This window comes from Lipophrys pholis (assembly GCF_963383615.2).
Source record: "Lipophrys pholis genome assembly, chromosome: 18".
In the NCBI taxonomy this organism is placed as follows: Eukaryota; Metazoa; Chordata; class Actinopteri; order Blenniiformes; family Blenniidae; genus Lipophrys; species Lipophrys pholis.
Genome location: NC_137646.1, coordinates 14221374 through 14239153, shown reverse-complemented (window position 1 = coordinate 14239153; position 17780 = coordinate 14221374). Strand labels below are relative to the sequence as shown.

At 42.2% G+C, this 17780-nt stretch overlaps 2 protein-coding genes across 4 annotated transcripts; both read right to left on the bottom strand.

Moving 5' to 3' along the window:
* Window positions 1-205: 205 nt before the first annotated feature.
* slc16a13 (solute carrier family 16 member 13) lies at window positions 206-8440 on the bottom strand. 2 transcript variants are annotated; one of them, XM_080486043.1, is made up of 7 exons: window positions 8303-8440; window positions 7921-8050; window positions 4832-5062; window positions 4267-4410; window positions 3656-3912; window positions 3032-3563; window positions 206-1854 (listed from the first exon to the last, which is right to left on the bottom strand). In XM_080486043.1, exons 3-7 carry the CDS (start codon window positions 5058-5060, stop codon window positions 1628-1630), a joined length of 1389 nt encoding a protein of 462 aa, XP_080342169.1. In that variant the 5' UTR covers window positions 5061-5062; window positions 7921-8050; window positions 8303-8440; the 3' UTR covers window positions 206-1627. The 2 variants fall into 2 exon arrangements, with proteins under 2 accessions (XP_080342169.1, XP_080342170.1); XM_080486044.1 differs by having other exon boundaries at window positions 4832-5098; window positions 8303-8421.
* Window positions 8441-11646: 3206 nt separating this feature from the next.
* bcl6b (BCL6B transcription repressor) lies at window positions 11647-17302 on the bottom strand. Of its 2 annotated transcripts, none has more exons than XM_080486081.1 (12): window positions 16961-17302; window positions 16655-16732; window positions 15974-16182; window positions 15436-15684; window positions 15205-15339; window positions 14887-15079; window positions 14383-14594; window positions 14207-14298; window positions 13976-14119; window positions 13757-13887; window positions 12731-12868; window positions 11647-12630 (listed from the first exon to the last, which is right to left on the bottom strand). In XM_080486081.1, exons 3-12 carry the CDS (start codon window positions 16171-16173, stop codon window positions 12490-12492), a joined length of 1635 nt encoding a protein of 544 aa, XP_080342207.1. In that variant the 5' UTR covers window positions 16174-16182; window positions 16655-16732; window positions 16961-17302; the 3' UTR covers window positions 11647-12489. The 2 variants fall into 2 exon arrangements, with proteins under 2 accessions (XP_080342207.1, XP_080342208.1); XM_080486082.1 differs by having other exon boundaries at window positions 11727-12630; window positions 13976-14074; window positions 16961-17078.
* Window positions 17303-17780: the final 478 nt, after the last annotated feature.

Below are 17780 nucleotides of genomic sequence, written 5' to 3'. Positions count from 1 at the left end.
ATCTGAAATAATCTGGTTCTTTGGGCTCATTTGGGTCACTATAAAAAGTTATTGATTTTTAAGCAAAGAACTACATATTATAGACTTGGAAAGTCAGATGATACACAGCTTTTATATCCATGCATTTAAAAAAATCTAACATAAAACTAATTAGCCTGTTGTGCTTTTTTTGCTTCAGGCAAAACAAAATCACCAAACGCACATTCAAATTGTTCAAAAGTTTAATCACAAAGACATTGCGACAGAACAAGATCTTTAATCGACGTAAAGTGCAACATGTGAGATTTGTCCATGTCGGGTTTTAAGACTCGAGGTTGGTTCACAGCTTTGAATTACAGACTCGGGAAGAGTATTTCTGTTTAAGATTAACTTTTCACCTTTTACTACTTACTGGATGCTCTGAGCAACGGAGCAAAAGAACCGTGGCGTGGGAGTATCAGGCAGTCACTGGATCGCCAACGTCTGCTTCACAGAGCCGCTCTCGGCTTATCGGTCACACAAATACAAAGTGCTCAAGGCAGAAAATACACAAGTCTCGTGTTTTCTGCCGAGAAAAATAAAGCTCTGGTGGTGAGACTAGTTCCTGAGACTCTACGGGGGAAATTAATTCTGCCCTTCATGAATTAACTTCCAAGCTTTTTATCAATTTATCTGTGTACATAAAACTAGGATCAGTACAAACACAATGATGTATAACTGCTACATAAGACCAGTGATGAGGGAGAAATAAACTATGTCTGATATGTGGTGGGTGAGTATTCAGTGTGTACAGCAGGAAGGGTCAACTCCATACATGCAACTAATAATGCCTACCTTTAAATGGATTTACAATTTTAAGGAATAATTGCAAGTGGTTAATTGACCTTCCCGACTGTCTCACTGCTTTTGGAATGCACACAAAAGCTACATGTTGCCCGCCAAGCTACCCGTATCGCCTCATTTTTCCAGCACTTTCTTCTGCAAGTTCCACAAAAATAGAACCATGCAATGTCAGCCAAGTGCCAAAAACCTTACAAAAATATCCCAATTTATTATCAATATTTTGTTACTTTGTCATTATGCCCTACACATTGTCTTGAAGGCACACGTGCGGTGGAGGGATTATCTCAGCAAAAGGAGAAGCGCTCACTAAACACACATTTAGACACATTTGTGAACAATATTTGAGAGAAATAGGTCTTTTGTGTACAGAGAAAGTCTTCGATCTTTGAGTTCAGCTCATAATAAAATGGGAGTAAAAACAAAAGAGGTTATGTTAATATTTTTGTTCAATGTTTATGCAGTGCAAGTGAAGTTATAAATGAATCACGTGTGTGCAAAAGTCATGAACAAACTGTTAATATTTTGGGGGTTTGTGATTCAGGCGAATTCTCCCTGTGCATGTTAAACAATAGAAGAGAATATATACACCTTCATTGGTTTCATAAAAATGTCCACATGTTATGGAGACGATAAATAAAATCTTAAAATGCCCTTCCAAACACCTGAAAGCAGCTGCTTCCTGCTGGTTTAAAGGATTCTTCAGCCTTCACTTAAAGCCAGTCTCTTGAGGTATACAGCACCATTCACCAGCAGCCTCACGTCTTCTCCTGCACCTTGAACTGATCTCTACGTTTACCTGTTCAGATCATTCGACTCCTCTCTGATTTATGTCTGAGGCCAAATCCTTCATCTCCTCCGCCTCTGGGCTTCGACTCTTATCGCCGTCAGCGGCGGAGCCTCTTTGAGGAGGCGGTGGATCCGTGCAGGAGAAGAAGTGAGGAAGAGTGGCGACTGTCAAGGTGCCGAGGATGAGGAAGAAGCCTGCCACCATGAAGGAGGCCAGGTAGGTTCCCGTGGTATCCTTGAGCAGCCCTTCAGGACATGAAGACAAAAAAAGGAAAGTGACATCAGGCAACTTAATGTGTCATACAGGAAAATGTAGTTTTACAAGTCCACTTGACACTATTAAATCTACTCTGACACTTCTGAGAACGTCCACACCTTCAGTTCCTCTTCAGGCATCATGACCGTGTGTGTTAAGTTCACTAGTAGTTTTGATTGAGTACAACTTTTCAGTATACTCTTGACTAAAATGAGCAAATTTATTTTTGTTGCAAAAACAGCTTAAATGACAGGAAGTTTCTTAACAAAAAAAGTCTTAAACATGGAGAAAGTAAACATGAAATATTGCTTAAACAGGAGCCAATGTGTTTAAAACAGCTCAAATGTCAAAACGATGACAAAAAATGCTGTAAAAGGAGGGTGAAGCAGCAAAACACTGGTACAATATCAGCTTAGGATGAAATGTTTACCATCCTGAATTTTAAATGAAACTTCATAAATGCACCATAAGATACAGCTTTTGTATGTCCATGACACTGTACAGGAAATTTTATGAGCCGTGTTATCCTCACCAAACATGTTCTGCGGCTCCAGCTAAATTTTATTTGCTGTAAAGTCATAGAAAGGACTTTTTTTGGTCATGAAGGATGCAGACCCCTGCTTTAAACCATTGAATTTCAAACTGGTTTACACTAGCTCCCTCTAGTGGCAAGACAAGGTATGTCATATTGTTGGAAAATGAAATTAATTCAAATAAAGTATTTCATATCACAATAGCATAAAACAGACTAATTAAAGATGTAATGCAAGTATTATCTTTTGGATTTAAGCATTATACCTTTGTACAATGTGGTGGCTAAAATATCAATGATATTAAGATAAAGGTAAGTAGACTATAAGTTGAGGTTGGTCTTATCAACAAGCAAACAATTTCTTTGAGTGCTAAACTGCAGTAAATTGTCTGTATAACCAGACGTCTGTGTGGTTTCTAGTGTTAAAGCTGGGGATTGGAGAAGAAGTACGAAAACTCATTGAGGCAGTTCATCCCATTTAATGTTTGACAGCTTTTTCTTCAGTTTGTTTAACCCTAACCCTAACAAAGTCTCATGAACATAAAATTAAGGTATAAAATTAAAACATACCTCACAACCAAAACCAACAAGATACTCTAGTGTCAAACATAAAATTTTGGTTCAGGTGGTCCTACCTGACAGAGGCGTCCCCAGGAGTCCAGCGCCGCTCTCGATGAGCTGCAGCAGTCCGAGGGCGCCCATTATCCGCCCCGCTCCCACGATCTTGGGCACCACCGCAAACACCAGCGATGTCAGCGCCCCGGAGCAGAAGCCGTAGAGAAGACTGACCACCATCAGTGCGGCGTAGGAGCCCGTCAACGAGCTCACGGGCAGCAGCATGATGAAGACTCCCGCCAGGCCCGTCCACAAGCTCATCAGATGAATGAGGCGGAAGTGGCCCAGGTCGGCGAACCAGCCCGACACCACGCGGCCCAAAATGTCCGACGCGCCGGCCGCCGACATGACGAAGGCGGACTGGTACTCAGAGAAGCCCGCCTGGCGGCTGTGGGCCACCAGGTGGAAGTACGGCACAAAGTATCCCACGTTGAAAAGCGTGACTCCCAACGTGAAGGTGACGTACGGCCTCTCCACGAGCAGCGACAGCTCCAGGTAGGAGGAGACCCTCTGCATCAGATCAGCCCAGGACGACCTGCTCTCTGTACTCACCTGCAGCAGAGAGAAACCAGCAAACCGCTGAGCGTCACCAGATCAGGCATGTTAACTCACTGTATATAAACTTTGAGTGGAGATAAGCGGACCTTTGGCGGGACTTTGGAGCGCCGCTGTGGGCGGACCAGCGCCCCGCAGGGTATGATGTTCAGGCTGAGGCCCCCCAGGATGAGCAGGGCGCCTCTCCAGGCGTAGCACTCCACCAGCAGCAGGAAGAGCGGGTTAAAAGCAAAGGAAGAGAGGCCGATGCTGGAGAACGCCAGGCCCAGCGCCAGGGCGCGGTGGCGGGTGAAGTGGTCCATTACTGTCGCCACCATGGGAGTGAAGACCAGCCCCCATCCGAAACCTGAGGGACAGCAGAGGTACCACACCAGACTTCAGTCCCATCACCTGATTTACAAAATACGCATCTGAGGTTACATCTTTAACATCTCAATACGGCACCGTTCTACTTGATGGATAAGAGGAATTTATGACTGTCAGAATATTCTCCTGAAAGCCAAATAAGTTGAAATGCATTTTATCTATAGGTCACACATGGTATAAAGTGATAAATAGCTTTGTGGTCTCACGCTGGCAGACGAACCTCCAGGACGGAATGCATTACACAAAGAGAAAGATGCTTCGAAGGAAAAGTATAAAACATAATATAACAGTACTGTTGGATTGTTTTTTTCCCCCCGACATTCACTCAAATGACCTGAGACGACTCCCATAGTGAGGTAGAGGTGAAACACGCAGGTGGCCTGTGAGGCCAGTATGAGGCCAAGTCCTGAGAGGAAGCCCCCGGTCATCACCACCAGCCGGGTGTTGTAGGCGTTGCACAGCGCTGCACCCAGTGGGCCTGCAAAGAACACACCACTTTCATTCATGACACCCGTTCTTGATATTTTCACAATTTGATTGTCGTCATTATATTTTCTCTACAATTTTGATGATACAGTTGGATTAGAATCGGATTCAAACTGAAGTATAGTGATAGGTAATAACATTTAGGCACGATTATTAAGATTATTTAGTGAGACTTTAACATATAAGGTGAATATAAATGGAAACCATCCACCAACCCCCAGCGTCCTAATAATGAGCATTTCCTGTTTTTAATACCTTTTCATTTTCTATGAATGATCATTGTGTGATTCGAGAATTTTAACACAAGGTTTTTCTAATTGCCCCCATTTCTCTGACACGTCAGTTACAACTATAAAATACATTAAAAAAAAAAAGCCAGAATATCTATACTTGAACCTGCAGGACAGACTCACTGAAGAACTGCTGTGCTGCGAGTCCTATGGAGGATATCCAGGAGATGGCGTGAGCGCTCTCCTCAAAGTACTGGACGAACTCCACGAAGAAGATCCCCAAGCTCCGCATCAGGCCAAACACCAGGCTGGTGCTGATGAAGAGCGCCGCGAGCAGCACCCAGCCCCAGCCTCCATCCTGGCCCTCGTCTTCCTCGCGCCGAGCCTCTGATTTGGACTCTGAATCCGTCATGGCTGAAAGAGGGTTGGAGGACAAACGCCGGTCAGCATCTACGCAGAGGGAGAGGAAACACTGAGAAACAGCTGCTCAGAACAAGTCTCAGGTCCTCTCTTTAGTTGTCAACAAATGTAATGATTAACTTCACAAGAGCCAATAAATGCCTCAGTTTTGCCATGCTTGGGTGACGAGGCTGCTCCACTCACTAACCTGAGGATATAGGTGAGAGGTAACGGCGGCAGCTGAAAAGTTGTAGCGTATCGGCCGTGATTACAACGTTACGAGCTGAAAGGCCAAAAGCCTGAAGAAGTGACACGATAAAATGACCACTGGGTGGCGTTATTGTGGATTAATGCTGACAAAGACTGAAGTAGCCAACGCAAATGGACACAGATTCCTTTTGACGGGTTTATGAATGATTCACAAGGTCAAATCGACCCGACACGTTTCTTAGAATGAGGACTTTGATGGTTGAATTGCTTCATTTGCATGCGAGACATATTAAAGCAGCATCATGGAGGAAAACTGTCTTGAAAATAAAACAAAAACAAATGGTGGGTCAGTTTGGATAAAGTCAAAAGTAAAACACAACTGAAAAATCCTCAATGCATATTGTATGTAAAAGTATCGTTATTCTCTTTAGAGGCTGTCATTTTTGTTCATATCTTCTTTCATCAGCTCAGCAGAAACCTCAGGAGACCATGTGGTGAAAATAAAGCCAATCATTTTCATGTATTTTGGGAGAACCCCTATATCATAGCTCATCGGCCTGCCTTAAAGAAAAGCATGGAGAGGATCCTGAAAACAAAACTTCCATTTTACGTTTGAGGATATGTATCGAGGAAGAGGGAGCCAGGGAATAAGTTAAATTATATATATATATATATTTAGAATAATATCGGTGGCAGGACAAAATGTCGTCACCAAGAAGTGGCTAAAAAACAGTGCACCTAAAAAAAAAAAAAAAGAGGATTGAGTAGAGGTGATACCAAACCATTTATAGGATGGAGAAGCTGAGTTTTGTGGTTTGACTATAATCAGAAAAATTTAAGAATTTCTGGAAAAACTGTATTGATTTTATATCACGAGAGTAGACTTTGTCCATTAAGGACACTGGCCCATAGAGATCCCCTTGGTTTATGCTACAAGTGTGTGTGTGTATATATATATATATATATATATATATATATATATATTCCAGGCTAAAATGTGTTCATGATTATTCAGGTTTGCATTGGCCTGTAAAGAGTATGGGTGTGATATGCATATGAGCCAGAATTTTCTGCCTCTGAACTTCAGATAAAACAGAAGTTATCATGTTTGGCCCAAAACTTTCCTGAGAGAAAGAACCTAAAGATCTAGTAACACTCGACGGTATTACTTTAACCTCCAGTACCACTGTGAGGAACCTGGGCGTTCTTTTTGACCAGGACTTATCCTTCAACTCCCACATCAAACAAATCTGCAGGACCGCCTTTTTTCACCTGCGTAATATTTCCAAAATTAGAAACATGCCGACTCAGAGTGATGCTGAAAAACTAATTAATGCGTTTGTTACCTCCAGAGTAGACTATGGTACCTCGCTATTATCAGAGAGTTGAAATAACTGCTTGAAAAGTCTTCAATAGATTCAAAATGCTGCAGCGAGAGTCCTGACTAGAAGTAGCCCAGTGTTTTGAGCCTCTCCCCGAATCTGTCTGTCCCATTCTTTCCTCTCCTCTATCCCCTCACCCCAACCACCTCTCAGTCTGGTTTCTTCCCGTGAGACTGAGTTTTTCCTTTCCACAGTCGCTACGCCTGCTCACGTGTATCTGTTGGGTGTCTCTGTAAAAAAAAAAGCACCTGGAAAGGTCCGTGTTGTATTTGGTACTATAGAAGTAAAGTTGAGTATGGAGAAAACGCATATACAAGATGCAAATTATTCAATATTTGTTTTTAATTAGAAAAATCAGCTGTTATTCATATTCCCTCCCTGACACAATATTTCTTACAAGGACAGCACTACACACTTCCACTTTAAGTTTATAATATCAAGTATACAAGTTTCATAGGAAGTGTTTACATTTTCCGAGAAATGCTTATCAGTCACATGTGCAGAAGGAGCCGATCACATGATCCTCAGTGAAACAGAAACCACCACAAACACCTCAGTAGATTAAAAATCTCAAGTTTCATAAAGTATAGCATCAGTGTTTATACAACTTATACGTTCTTTCAGTGAAACAACCGAGACATGCGACAATACATAAAACTAAATTACAAGATGAATCTCAGTATTTTAGTGGGTTCTGGTGCATTTCAGAGTTAATTTTAAAGATATTAATCAGTACTTTTAGGATGAGGTTGGGACTTGTGCCCACAATGGGGGATTTGCATGTTTTACTTAGAGGATCATTTACAGGTAATCTGGTTCCAGTACAAAAGCATGTACCTTAGGTGGGTTGATGACTCTAAAATGATGTAGGTGTGAATGGGAGTCAGCTCTGATGAGCTGGTGAGCAGTCCAGACTGTGCCCTCCCTTCTCACAGTTAATAAGTTAGAAACAGTGATTCAGTAGATGAACAGATACCTAACTACAACACAGTTTAACCTGGCAGGATGAACTCCAAATGAACCCCAAAACAGCTTCTGGTCTGTTAATAATACATAGAAAAGAGTTAAAACCAGGGATAACAGGGCCTTCAAAAGAGAAATGTGGCGACACTGATCCTCTTTGAAATATTCACTAAAAACACATCTTGTAAATTACTTTTAATGAGCCTTATTCTGATATATATATATTCAGATTATATGTGTGTATGTTGAACCGTAATGTTTGTTTAAACACCTGCAGACAGGTGAAGCTCCCGTCTAAAATATTTGCTGATCAATTACCTGATGGTCCGCAGGTAAATGAGCTGCAACTGTGCACGTGCTCAGTCAGGACATGGATGTGTCAAGAACCATGATCAAGCACATGTGAGCGAGCCCGACGTGGCGCATGCGTACTGGCTCCTGCGCGCAGCTGAAACGCACACAAAGAAAAACTAAATGTTCTAAAACACAGCAAATGTATGATTGTTCAACTCAAATGTTCTTCGCGTTACAGGGTGAATTTGTTTCTTCACCTGTTGAACTGAAGTGGGATTGCAACACCGTGACATGTGGGAAATTAATGACCTGGATTTAAACCGTCCAATGAACATATCGCGCATTCATTCACTATTTTACGCACAGCGGGACAAAAAGCGACTCTACGCTCCCCGACAAGACTCACCTGGGTCTGTCAGCTGCTCCCAGAGCCCCGCATGGTCCGCAGCCTTCAGGTTCAGTGTCTCGAAACTAAAACACACAAGGGACCAGTCATAGTGAAAACTTCAACAGCCACAAACAGCTGAGTGACCCGCGCGCATGCGCACTGTCAAGCGCAACCTGGCAAACGTGCCACAAACGCCACATTTTACTTCTTAGGCATAGTACTACTCATTTTATCCAATAAATGTGTCTCTGAGATTATTGGGGATTTGCTTAAAGGCTTTAAGACAAATTGTTTTCATTGTAAGAATATCATATTACTGCTTTCTTAAATTCCGTTTTGTTTTAATTCGAAATAAGTAAATGAATGTAAACATTCTTGATAAAGTAAAGAAAAATGGATGTATGAATTTATTTGCAAGTTATGTTAGATTTAAGTAAATTCAACATATTACTTAAGATTTTTGTTTTCAAGATTTTTGTGACACTTCAGTCTAAAATGATTTTAAAAATACCTGAATTTTTCATTTGTCCATTATTTCTTTCTCTTATTTATTTTGTTAAATTCAGTGTCGCAGGGCCCTGAAGCCGATCCCAGATGACAGTGAGTAAAGTCCACCAGTCCATCACTGGAGACAGACAAAGACAGAGAGACAATCTCACACTCACATTCTCAAAGGCATGTTTTGGACTTTTGCTTTTTTTTTTTTTGCATCTGCTTGAATGGGGAAAATCAATTTTACTGGTACTTTGGGCTATTTCAAACACATCATGATTCAATCAGCCTTACCATCTTCTCTTGGTTATCTTATTCTTGTTATTATTCTTGATTATCAGCAGGGATCACGCATCACAAACTTCTCTGACCTGTTTAATCACCCACATTGTGACAAAGTATCAGACAATCTGCTGCAACGTGTTTGATAAGGAACATAAAACATGCAACATGCAACACAAACCTGAGAGAAGATATTTGTTCGGTTCCACAGCATATTGAGGAGACTGACACTAGAGGGAGGCAACCACAAGGATCACTGGTGGCTGGACCCTGAGTCCGTGTTTCTTCTGTTCCTATGTACCAGTCTTCCTTATCCAGAATCTGATGATTACGAAGAAGATACTAAAGTCTTATTTATTCAGGTTTTTCTCATTAGGATGCATACATATGCACATGTATTGGGTTGAGAGGGATTTTGGCAGCTCCATCAGAAGAGATCTTAAAGTACCAATAGCCTAAACCAGTAGTTCTTCACATTTTTGTTGAGTGACCGAGATGTTTACCATTGAAAACATTCGCAACGCCTTGTATAGTTACAATAAAGCTTTCCTTCAAGAAATCCAGAAAGAATGGCTCTTATGGAAGGGAATGAGATCTGCTGCCCCTGGTGGGCAAAATTAGTCACTGCCATTTCCATTAGTTCCAAAGTTCCTCATAATTGACAAACGTCATGATTCAACCACAGAAACTAATAAAAAATAATGCATGGATGGCAGTTTTGAATTGTTATTGTTATTGTTATTGTTATTGTTATTGTTATTATTAGTAGTAGTAATATATAAACTTTATCTTATAACTGTTTACAGTCTTTCAGAGTCAGTGATGTAGTCATTTTCACCATGTACCATGAGGCCAAAAGCATTTATTCTGAAGTTAAACCTGCCTTTGGCCAGGTTTAATTTAAATCTTGATTTATACGTCTATTAGCTCTAGCCTCCCTTCAAGAAAGGAAATTTTTTAACTAGAGACTCGGACAAATCTGAGACTATTCAAACCCATGTCTAAAGCCACTTCATTAAGTCCTGGTTTAAAATGTGATTTCGTCTAGAACTAGGCTTAATCCATGTACGGGAAACCAGGACTTTGGGTTTACACTCGGTCTTGGGATGTTTGTTGGACTGGTGCCACTTCAGCTTGCTCAGTTTCAACCTTTCATTCGCCAGGTTTTCATCGCAAAATTGGCATTCAGCTCTGATTTTGCTTTTGACATTGGGCATTTGGCATTTTAAAGATATATATTTTTTAATTAAATGACACACTTTTAATAAAGATGCTTTAACTGAGTAGTTTTTTGTCATAAATTAATTAAATGCTGACCCCCTGGTTGGGAATCACTGGCTTAAGAACCATGAAAACTGTAATAATAGATTCTTGTATTACTGCCTGATCTTTCGGGAAGTCTCTGTGTTACGATGGTAATTGGGAAATGTTGGAGTCATATTGTGCTACTGTAATTCAAGGTTCAGATTCCATCATCCATCTTCTACAGGCTATCGATCTATACAACTTTGGGTTGGGGGTTGGAACTGATCTCACATGGCATTGTGCAAAAAACATAGTACATCTAATTCAATTAGTCCATCTAATGAGCATGTTTTTGGACTGTGGGAGGAAACTGGAGTACCTGGAGAATACCGACAAATACACATGCAAACTCCACACAAGCCTGTAATTGCAAGAATGATCATTCATATAAATTGTAATGTATATTTATCTGTGGGTCTGGGTGAGCATAAGGCTTTTTCGTATGTTTTCAAGCCATAATATTACCTTGTATTAATCATATCTGAACATTTTGATCTTTTAAATGAGATATTATTTGGAAATATTTTGACATGCAAAGCAGAAAACATGAATTTCTTTCATGAATGTGGTGGAACAACAGTAAGACGTTCAGTGGTGGTCACAGCTCGAGACATTTCACTTTTCACTTCCTAAAATGAGTTTTCGTCTTCTTGGGGAACCGTTTTAGAAGTTGGGAAAAACTGACATCATGCCACAGTTTTTAATTGTTTTTTTTTGTGTGTGTGTGTGTGTGTGTGTGTGTGTGTGTGTGTGTGTGTGTTGTTTTAAAGTGGACGAGTGGAGGGGTAGGGAAGGTTTGGAAAGTCCCTACAAACGTCCAACGTTTGTCTGTTGAGCAGGACAATAAGGCCGGCTCGCCACAACTCATCAGGGAGCAGGAAGAGGGGATGACAGAGGGTGAGAGAGTTCAGCAGGAGTCTGTGCCTGTAACCCCCCCCCAACCTCCCCCAACCTCCAGGAAGCACACACACCAGCTCACACGCGTGTTGTTGGCTGGTAGTGTCATGTAGAGTACGATGACCCAGGAGGAAACAGGTGCCCTCGGACTCATTGTTTCCACATGCAGCACCAAGAAAAAGGGGCTAAACAACATGGAGAAAATGGCGGTACTGGTCCGACTGAACAGAAGCTGTGAATCATGGGCAGAAAAAGTTTGTTAATGAGAGGAAGGAAGTTCAAGTGGGAGAGAAAGGCTGAAGGAGGGAAGTGTGGCAGAGGCAGCAGGTTTCATATCACAAAGAGAGTGTGATTATACATCTGATTCACTCAACTCTTTTAGAAATCCAAAGCCTTATTTTGTTGATATTTATGTCTCGCAGTTTTCATAGGATGGTCAATAAATAAAACTTCAAACACAAAACATCCAATTGATACAAAAAGGATTTAATTTAAATTGTACAAAACCACCTTTGTCCAGCAAATCAACTCAGACACATACAAATGTTTTATATTTATTAGTAAATCAATTGCTTTGAGTTGTCTTAATGCAGATTCTTAAACAAAATATTATTTGAATTCTTCTTTAAATTTACTACATAACCACAAAGTCCTTTGCCTGCTTGGACTGTAAAAGCAGCACTCACAGCATAATACTTTTTAAAAACATTTTTTTTTTCATTTCAAACAACACACAGGCCCCGGGCCATAAGGTTAACATATATCTCAGTTAAATACACATTTAGGAAGTGCTTCTTCAGACTTTAAACTTTCGTTCACCTTAGTTTCACCCTAAAACTCACTTCTTCTTCTCTGAACATGCTTTAGCTTTCTTTCTGACTTTTCACACGCTTCTATTTCCGTACACAGTTCCATATCTTTCTCCCGTCACCACAACTCTTCACAAACCTTCAATACTACGTTCTTTAGACATCTATTTTCATCTCCACCTCAAAAACTCCACCCAACATTTTGAATCTTCTAAGATTCACACTAATGAAGCTTTTGTTTGCCTCCAAACTCCCCAACCTGGTCCCACAGTATGTTAAAAGTTACATGTAAATATTCCCTATTTGTAAAGTTTGGTTTGACTTTGTGACCATTTAGAATTGGTGAATGTGTCGAAATCCCATTTTCCGACAGTTGTAGACACAGTTTGGGTCATCCACTGACCCCTGTGCTCCTCCTCTTCAGCAGGCCTGCAGAAGGGGCTGGAAGGGCTCGCTCAGCACCTTGTAGCGGATCTTGGTGTTGGTGATGGCCCCGTGTTTCTGCCGCAGGTGCAGACGCAGCTGGCTCTTGTGACGGAAATGTAGGTCACATTTCTCACACTGCAAAACAAGAGGTCACCAGATTAGACGTCACGAAGGGACAATAAGAAAGCTTGTCCCTGGAAATGTTGCCACAGGTCGAAGTGTGTTTGGGACTCACGGTGTAGGGCTTCTCCCCAGTGTGGATGCGCATGTGGCTTTTCAGGGTCTGCAGGTGGCGGAAACGGGTGCCACAGGTGTGGCAGGGGTAAGGTTTCTCCCCTGTGTGAATCAGGACGTGTGCCCTGAGGTGGGCAACCTGGGAGAAGGACAACCAATAGGTGATTATGATTTTTGATAGCATATGAACTATGCAGAGTTTAAACAGCAACATTTTAAATGAAACCTGGTGAGTAGTGATTGGATAGGGGCATAAAATTGCTTTCTGATAAGTTTATTGTGAAACCCGACAGTCAATCAGAAGAGGTAACTCGCGCCAAGAGGATGGAGACTGAATTCTCAGAAGTCACCATTGGTTAAGATGGAGCGTAGGACTGGCATATAACTCAGGCTCTAAATGTTTAACCAAATCCAAATCTGTACAATGATTCACACATGTAGGACCCTGGTGCTGCTTCTTCTGTTGAGAGGGAGCGTGACTCACTGCACCACCTTGTGGCACAAAGTGGTATAACTGATCGGACTGTGGCTTGAAAAATAGCTTGTTAAATTTGGAAGATTTCTCTGCAAAATTCCTCTTTATTTTCACAGTATTACAAACGGTATTTTGAAGATTTTATTCCAAAGCTGCTTTCCTAAAATAGCGATGACTGCGCTGCCCACTCTCCATTGAGAATTAATGCAAATCGGGGAAAGATTATGTTCACGATTCTTACCAAAAATGTATTTCATAACATATTAACTAAATTACACTATTACAAGTTTGACACAGTTTTGTCATCAGTTTAGGAAAAGTCTTAGTGTATGAGTTAATCAACATTAATTTCCTAAAACTCTTAAGAATCAGTGTTTTTTTTAATTAAAGTGGAAGAACCCCACTCTGTTGGGCAATGAGATGTCTGTGCAGACATGTAAGATTTGTAACATTATTAACCCCATTTAATATTTCTTATTTTGTATGTTTCACCACAGACCATCCTTTACAGGATTTGATAAAAAAAAAAAAAAAAAAAGAGTTGTCCCTAACCTGAACAAATCGCGCCCCGCAGGTGTCACAGCGGTAAGGCTTCTCTCCAGAGTGAATGCGGGAGTGTGTCTTCAGGTTGGCTGGCCGGTTGAACTGAGCTCCACACACGTTACAGCGATACGGTTTGTCTCCTGCTGGGACAAAACCCTCCATTATACATTCATCCCATTAAAGATAAAACAAACAAAACAAATACACTCAAACTTTTGCCATCCTCACCTGAGCAGGCAGATTTGGTTCCTTGAGGGCTGCCAGAATAACAGTAGGGCACCAAGTACTTCTCGCACTTGACTGGTTGCTGGTTGTGACGGGCAGCTTCTGGATCAGAGGGGTGCAGTTTTGGGAAAACGATTCCGGGCGAGACTGTTTGACAAACCAACAATTTATCCTTGATTATTCATTTTTACAGCACAGGTTTACTGTACTTCAAAACTTAAGTTTGACTCCTACCTGCTTCCTCCTTGTGAGAAGGATGCCCAGAGGGAGGTGGGCCGAGGGGAGGGGCTCGGCCAGAACCCTCGTAGCAGGAGGCCTGCCCCTGTCTAGAGAAGAGATGAATGTACAGCGATGTAGAGAAAATCTCTAAAACCTTCTGTTTTTCCAGTTAATACTGTGGTGTTACTTACCTATCAATCTGACCAAGCACTTCTCCAGACCACGCCTCTGTAGGTGCTTTAGTCGTTGGGCCGATCCTCTCTGCGGTGGGGGACGCTTGACTTTGAGCTTCCTCCATCTCTTCTACTTTCACCGTAGTGGCAGCGCAGAGAGGGTTGAGGACAATGTACTTGTACTTTTTCCAATTGCAGGCTTTTGGGTCTGGTGTTGCTTTGGTGTCACTCTGATAATGAGACAAAAAAACAAAAAACAAATATATATATTTCAGTACCACAAAGTGTTTCTAACCGTGCCAGGGTTATAAGAACTCTTTTAGGGATCCTTGTTTTTGGACTCTAAGATATCTTTCTCATAATAACATAATCCGCTGCTTCATAAGTACTTGTTTGTTTGCATGGATTCTTCAGGGCAGCTGAGAATCTTCTTTGAGATGAGATCATGACCGTTTCCTCCCATTATGTTGATTATTTTCAGGCTGTTTTCAGTGTTACCAGCCGACTTGTCGTGAGACCTACCATGAGATTCTTGTTGCAGGTGTTGGACTCGGAAGGAGAGTTTGGTTGGCAGCTGGAGCGGGCGGGGCTGTCCGGAGATGGGATTGGGGTTCCGGCGAGGGGTGACTCAGGCTCTCCCTTCACCTCTTTTGACCTGGGCTGGCAGTCTGGGAAAACCCCGGGCTTGAGAGATCCCCCGGCTACCACAGGGACCCTGCAGGAAAAACAGAGGAAATGCTGTAATGAGCTCAACCTGTGAACCAACAGACGCACTTCTGACATATGAAAAGTTGTTTTTTGTTTTCTTTCTAAATATCAGTTCTACATGTGTGACCTTACCTGGCCACACCATGTGCTGGGAAGATTTGCCGGGGTGCTGCATTAGGTAGGTCCCCTCCTTTGGGGCCTACAGAGGCTACAGATACCCGGGAGTCCAGCTCCAACTGAGGGTATCGAGCACCAATATTCTCTGAGCTAGAAAACAAAAGAACCCAAAATGATTTCAAAAACACATTGTCTTCGGAGCCCGTGGTTCAGCTTTTTTGCAGGGTAACAGACGCTTAATCTCACCAGTGCAGCTGCATGAAATCCCGGCAGGTATCAGCCACGTGGTCCATCTGCAGGTACGTAGCGACGGCCAGCACTCCGGAGACAATGCTCGTAGTCAGAGGGAGGCGTGAGGTGTACATGAAGTCCAGCAGCAGGGAGACGCTGGATGGATCCAAGGTGCTGGGAAGACACACGGTCATGGGCTTCTCCACGCTGCCGGCACGCCCCTGAAGCAGCATGCGGTGGGAATACAGGGAGTAGAAGAAGCCACTGCAAAGAGAAAGGGACAGAGAGATGTGACTCATACGAGCATCATTCCTATGTGTTGAGCAGAAATGTCAGGGAAATGAGGAAAACAACTGGAGTCCCAAGAGGAAGGAAAGTTTAGAAAGAGGACAAAGACACATCAAGTAGATGGACAAAGATAACTATGAGTCAAAAAGATTATTTTGGATTCTTGAAAGCTAGATTTACTGGAAACCTTTTGAAAACCAATCTGAAATAAACTTCCAGACCTTTTCATGCCAGATGAGAGAAATAAACCCTTCTGTGCACTGACCTGCATGCCACCAGCACGGCGCAGTGCGCCTGCAGGTGCACGCTGCCGACGACCAGAGTGGCATCGGTCAGGATGCTGCGGTGCCGGAGCTCGTTCAGGTTCAGCAGCACGTCGTTGGAGTGGCGCGTGAACTCCTTCACGTACCCGTCAGCCCTCGCCTCCTGCCTTCTGTCAACACGGCATCCTGCCAAACCCTCCATTGTCGGAAACTGCAGGAGAGACACGATGTGAAACATGAGGATCATATCACCTCAATGCTCTCAGATTGAGTGACGCTTTCCTCCTGGTCAGTTTCATTAAAAAGACAAAATCTGCACAAAATGAGCCTAATTCAATTCACCACATATATTTCTAATGTTTCAGCACAGGTGTGGTGATGCAACACATGCAGTTTGGCATAATAGTGCAACATCCAATTAGTTCCTAAGAGTGTAACATTGACTCATTGTTGATAATATGCATAAATGTACCAGTATAATTAGGAAATACATGTTGAAAGAACTTTCCTTTCAGCATTGAAAGAAATACTGTATAATGGACTGAAGAAGAGGGTAGATGACAAATTACCAATTAGTTGCCTCTGTTAATTTATTTCTTAAAAGTCACTGAGATTTGTAGATACTGTTTGAGCCGACATTTATGAACACAATTATTGTCTATATAAATGTAGATTTTACCTACCTGTATATAACTTATAGAATAAATATATAGGAGTGTCCCAGACACATCTGTTAGGTGAGACCAGCTCCCTACTCGTACCTGTGAGAGGAAAAAAAAAAAAAAGACATTCAATGTTTTGTGCAGTTTTTACACATTTAATATTTTCATAATTGCCCATAAAAATTAAATAGAATCAAACATGTTTCATTATTTTCTTTAAATTTACCCTCCAATTTTCACAGATTAATCACAACCATTTAACAATTAGTTATCAGGTGACTTAATACATTTTTTAAAAGTGACTTTACTAAAGATTTTTCCACTCACCCCGACCAGCAGGGACGAGAACTAACGTGCACGGCGCTGGTCGACCCCCCTCGGCTCAGTGTGGCGTCTCCAGTCTAAGATGCGGAGCAGGAGCTCACACTCAGCCTCTCCTGGCTCTGAGAGGAGGATGGAGGGAGGAGGATCTTTATAATATTGTGCAGGAAGCCCCCTTACAACCAGGGCTGCTCGTTTCCTCTTTCCTCAATGGCCCACGCGTACACTGGAAGCCACGCAGGAAAAGGCCCTGGCCCAGGATTCAGGCTTTGAGTATTTTTAGTGGGCCTATTAGTTTTTGTAAACCCCTGCGGCTCTGCTCCGAGTAATGGCAGGAAAGGATAGTGTGCTTTTGTGCCACGTTGAAAAAATATATATGTGGACCCTTGGGAAGATGCAGTACGTGTCTGGTTGTCCAGGGGCAAGCCACAAAACATCCCCCACCAACGCTTTCCTACCTTCAACCCTGTCCAGGACAGAGGAAACCGTATGAGCGGAAGCTGGAACGCCAACTTATTGTTGGACAAACAAGCGCCCTCATCGAGATTTTATCTCAGCGAGGGCATAGCTTGTTTTTTTCCCCCTCACATTTTGATGCAAAATATAATACTTCAATATTAGTGCCACTGAAGTCCAAACTGCCGTTCCAAATTTGACTGTTTTAATTAAACGAGAGGATTAAGAGCGCCACAACATTGTCCGGAAGCTTCTGGCCTGCTGCCTGAGAGCAGAGGCGTCGTGTTATGAGGACCCAGAGGAAGGAAGCAGGGCAGAATTGATCGCTCTAGATGGGAGACACCTTCTCCTGGTGCTGAAAAACAACCTT

Bases quoted from the DNA above. Each gene is read 5' to 3' on its own strand.
- slc16a13 (XM_080486043.1), bottom strand. From the start codon at position 5,060: ATGACGGATTCAGAGTCCAAATCAGAGGCTCGGCGCGAGGAAGACGAG. The intron at 3,913-4,266 runs GTCATTTGAGTG...GCTGTCCCTCAG, and splicing joins CACTATGGGAGTCGTCTCAG to GTTTCGGATGGGGGCTGGTC. The intron at 1,855-3,031 runs GTAGGACCACCT...CATGTCCTGAAG, and splicing joins CCTGGGGACGCCTCTGTCAG to GGCTGCTCAAGGATACCACG.
- bcl6b (XM_080486081.1), bottom strand. From the start codon at position 16,173: ATGGAGGGTTTGGCAGGATGCCGTGTTGACAGAAGGCAGGAGGCGAGG. The intron at 15,080-15,204 runs GTAAGGTCACAC...TTTTTCCTGCAG, and splicing joins CCAGCACATGGTGTGGCCAG to GGTCCCTGTGGTAGCCGGGG. The intron at 12,869-13,756 runs GTTAGGGACAAC...TCCTTCTCCCAG, and splicing joins GCGGGGCGCGATTTGTTCAG to GTTGCCCACCTCAGGGCACA.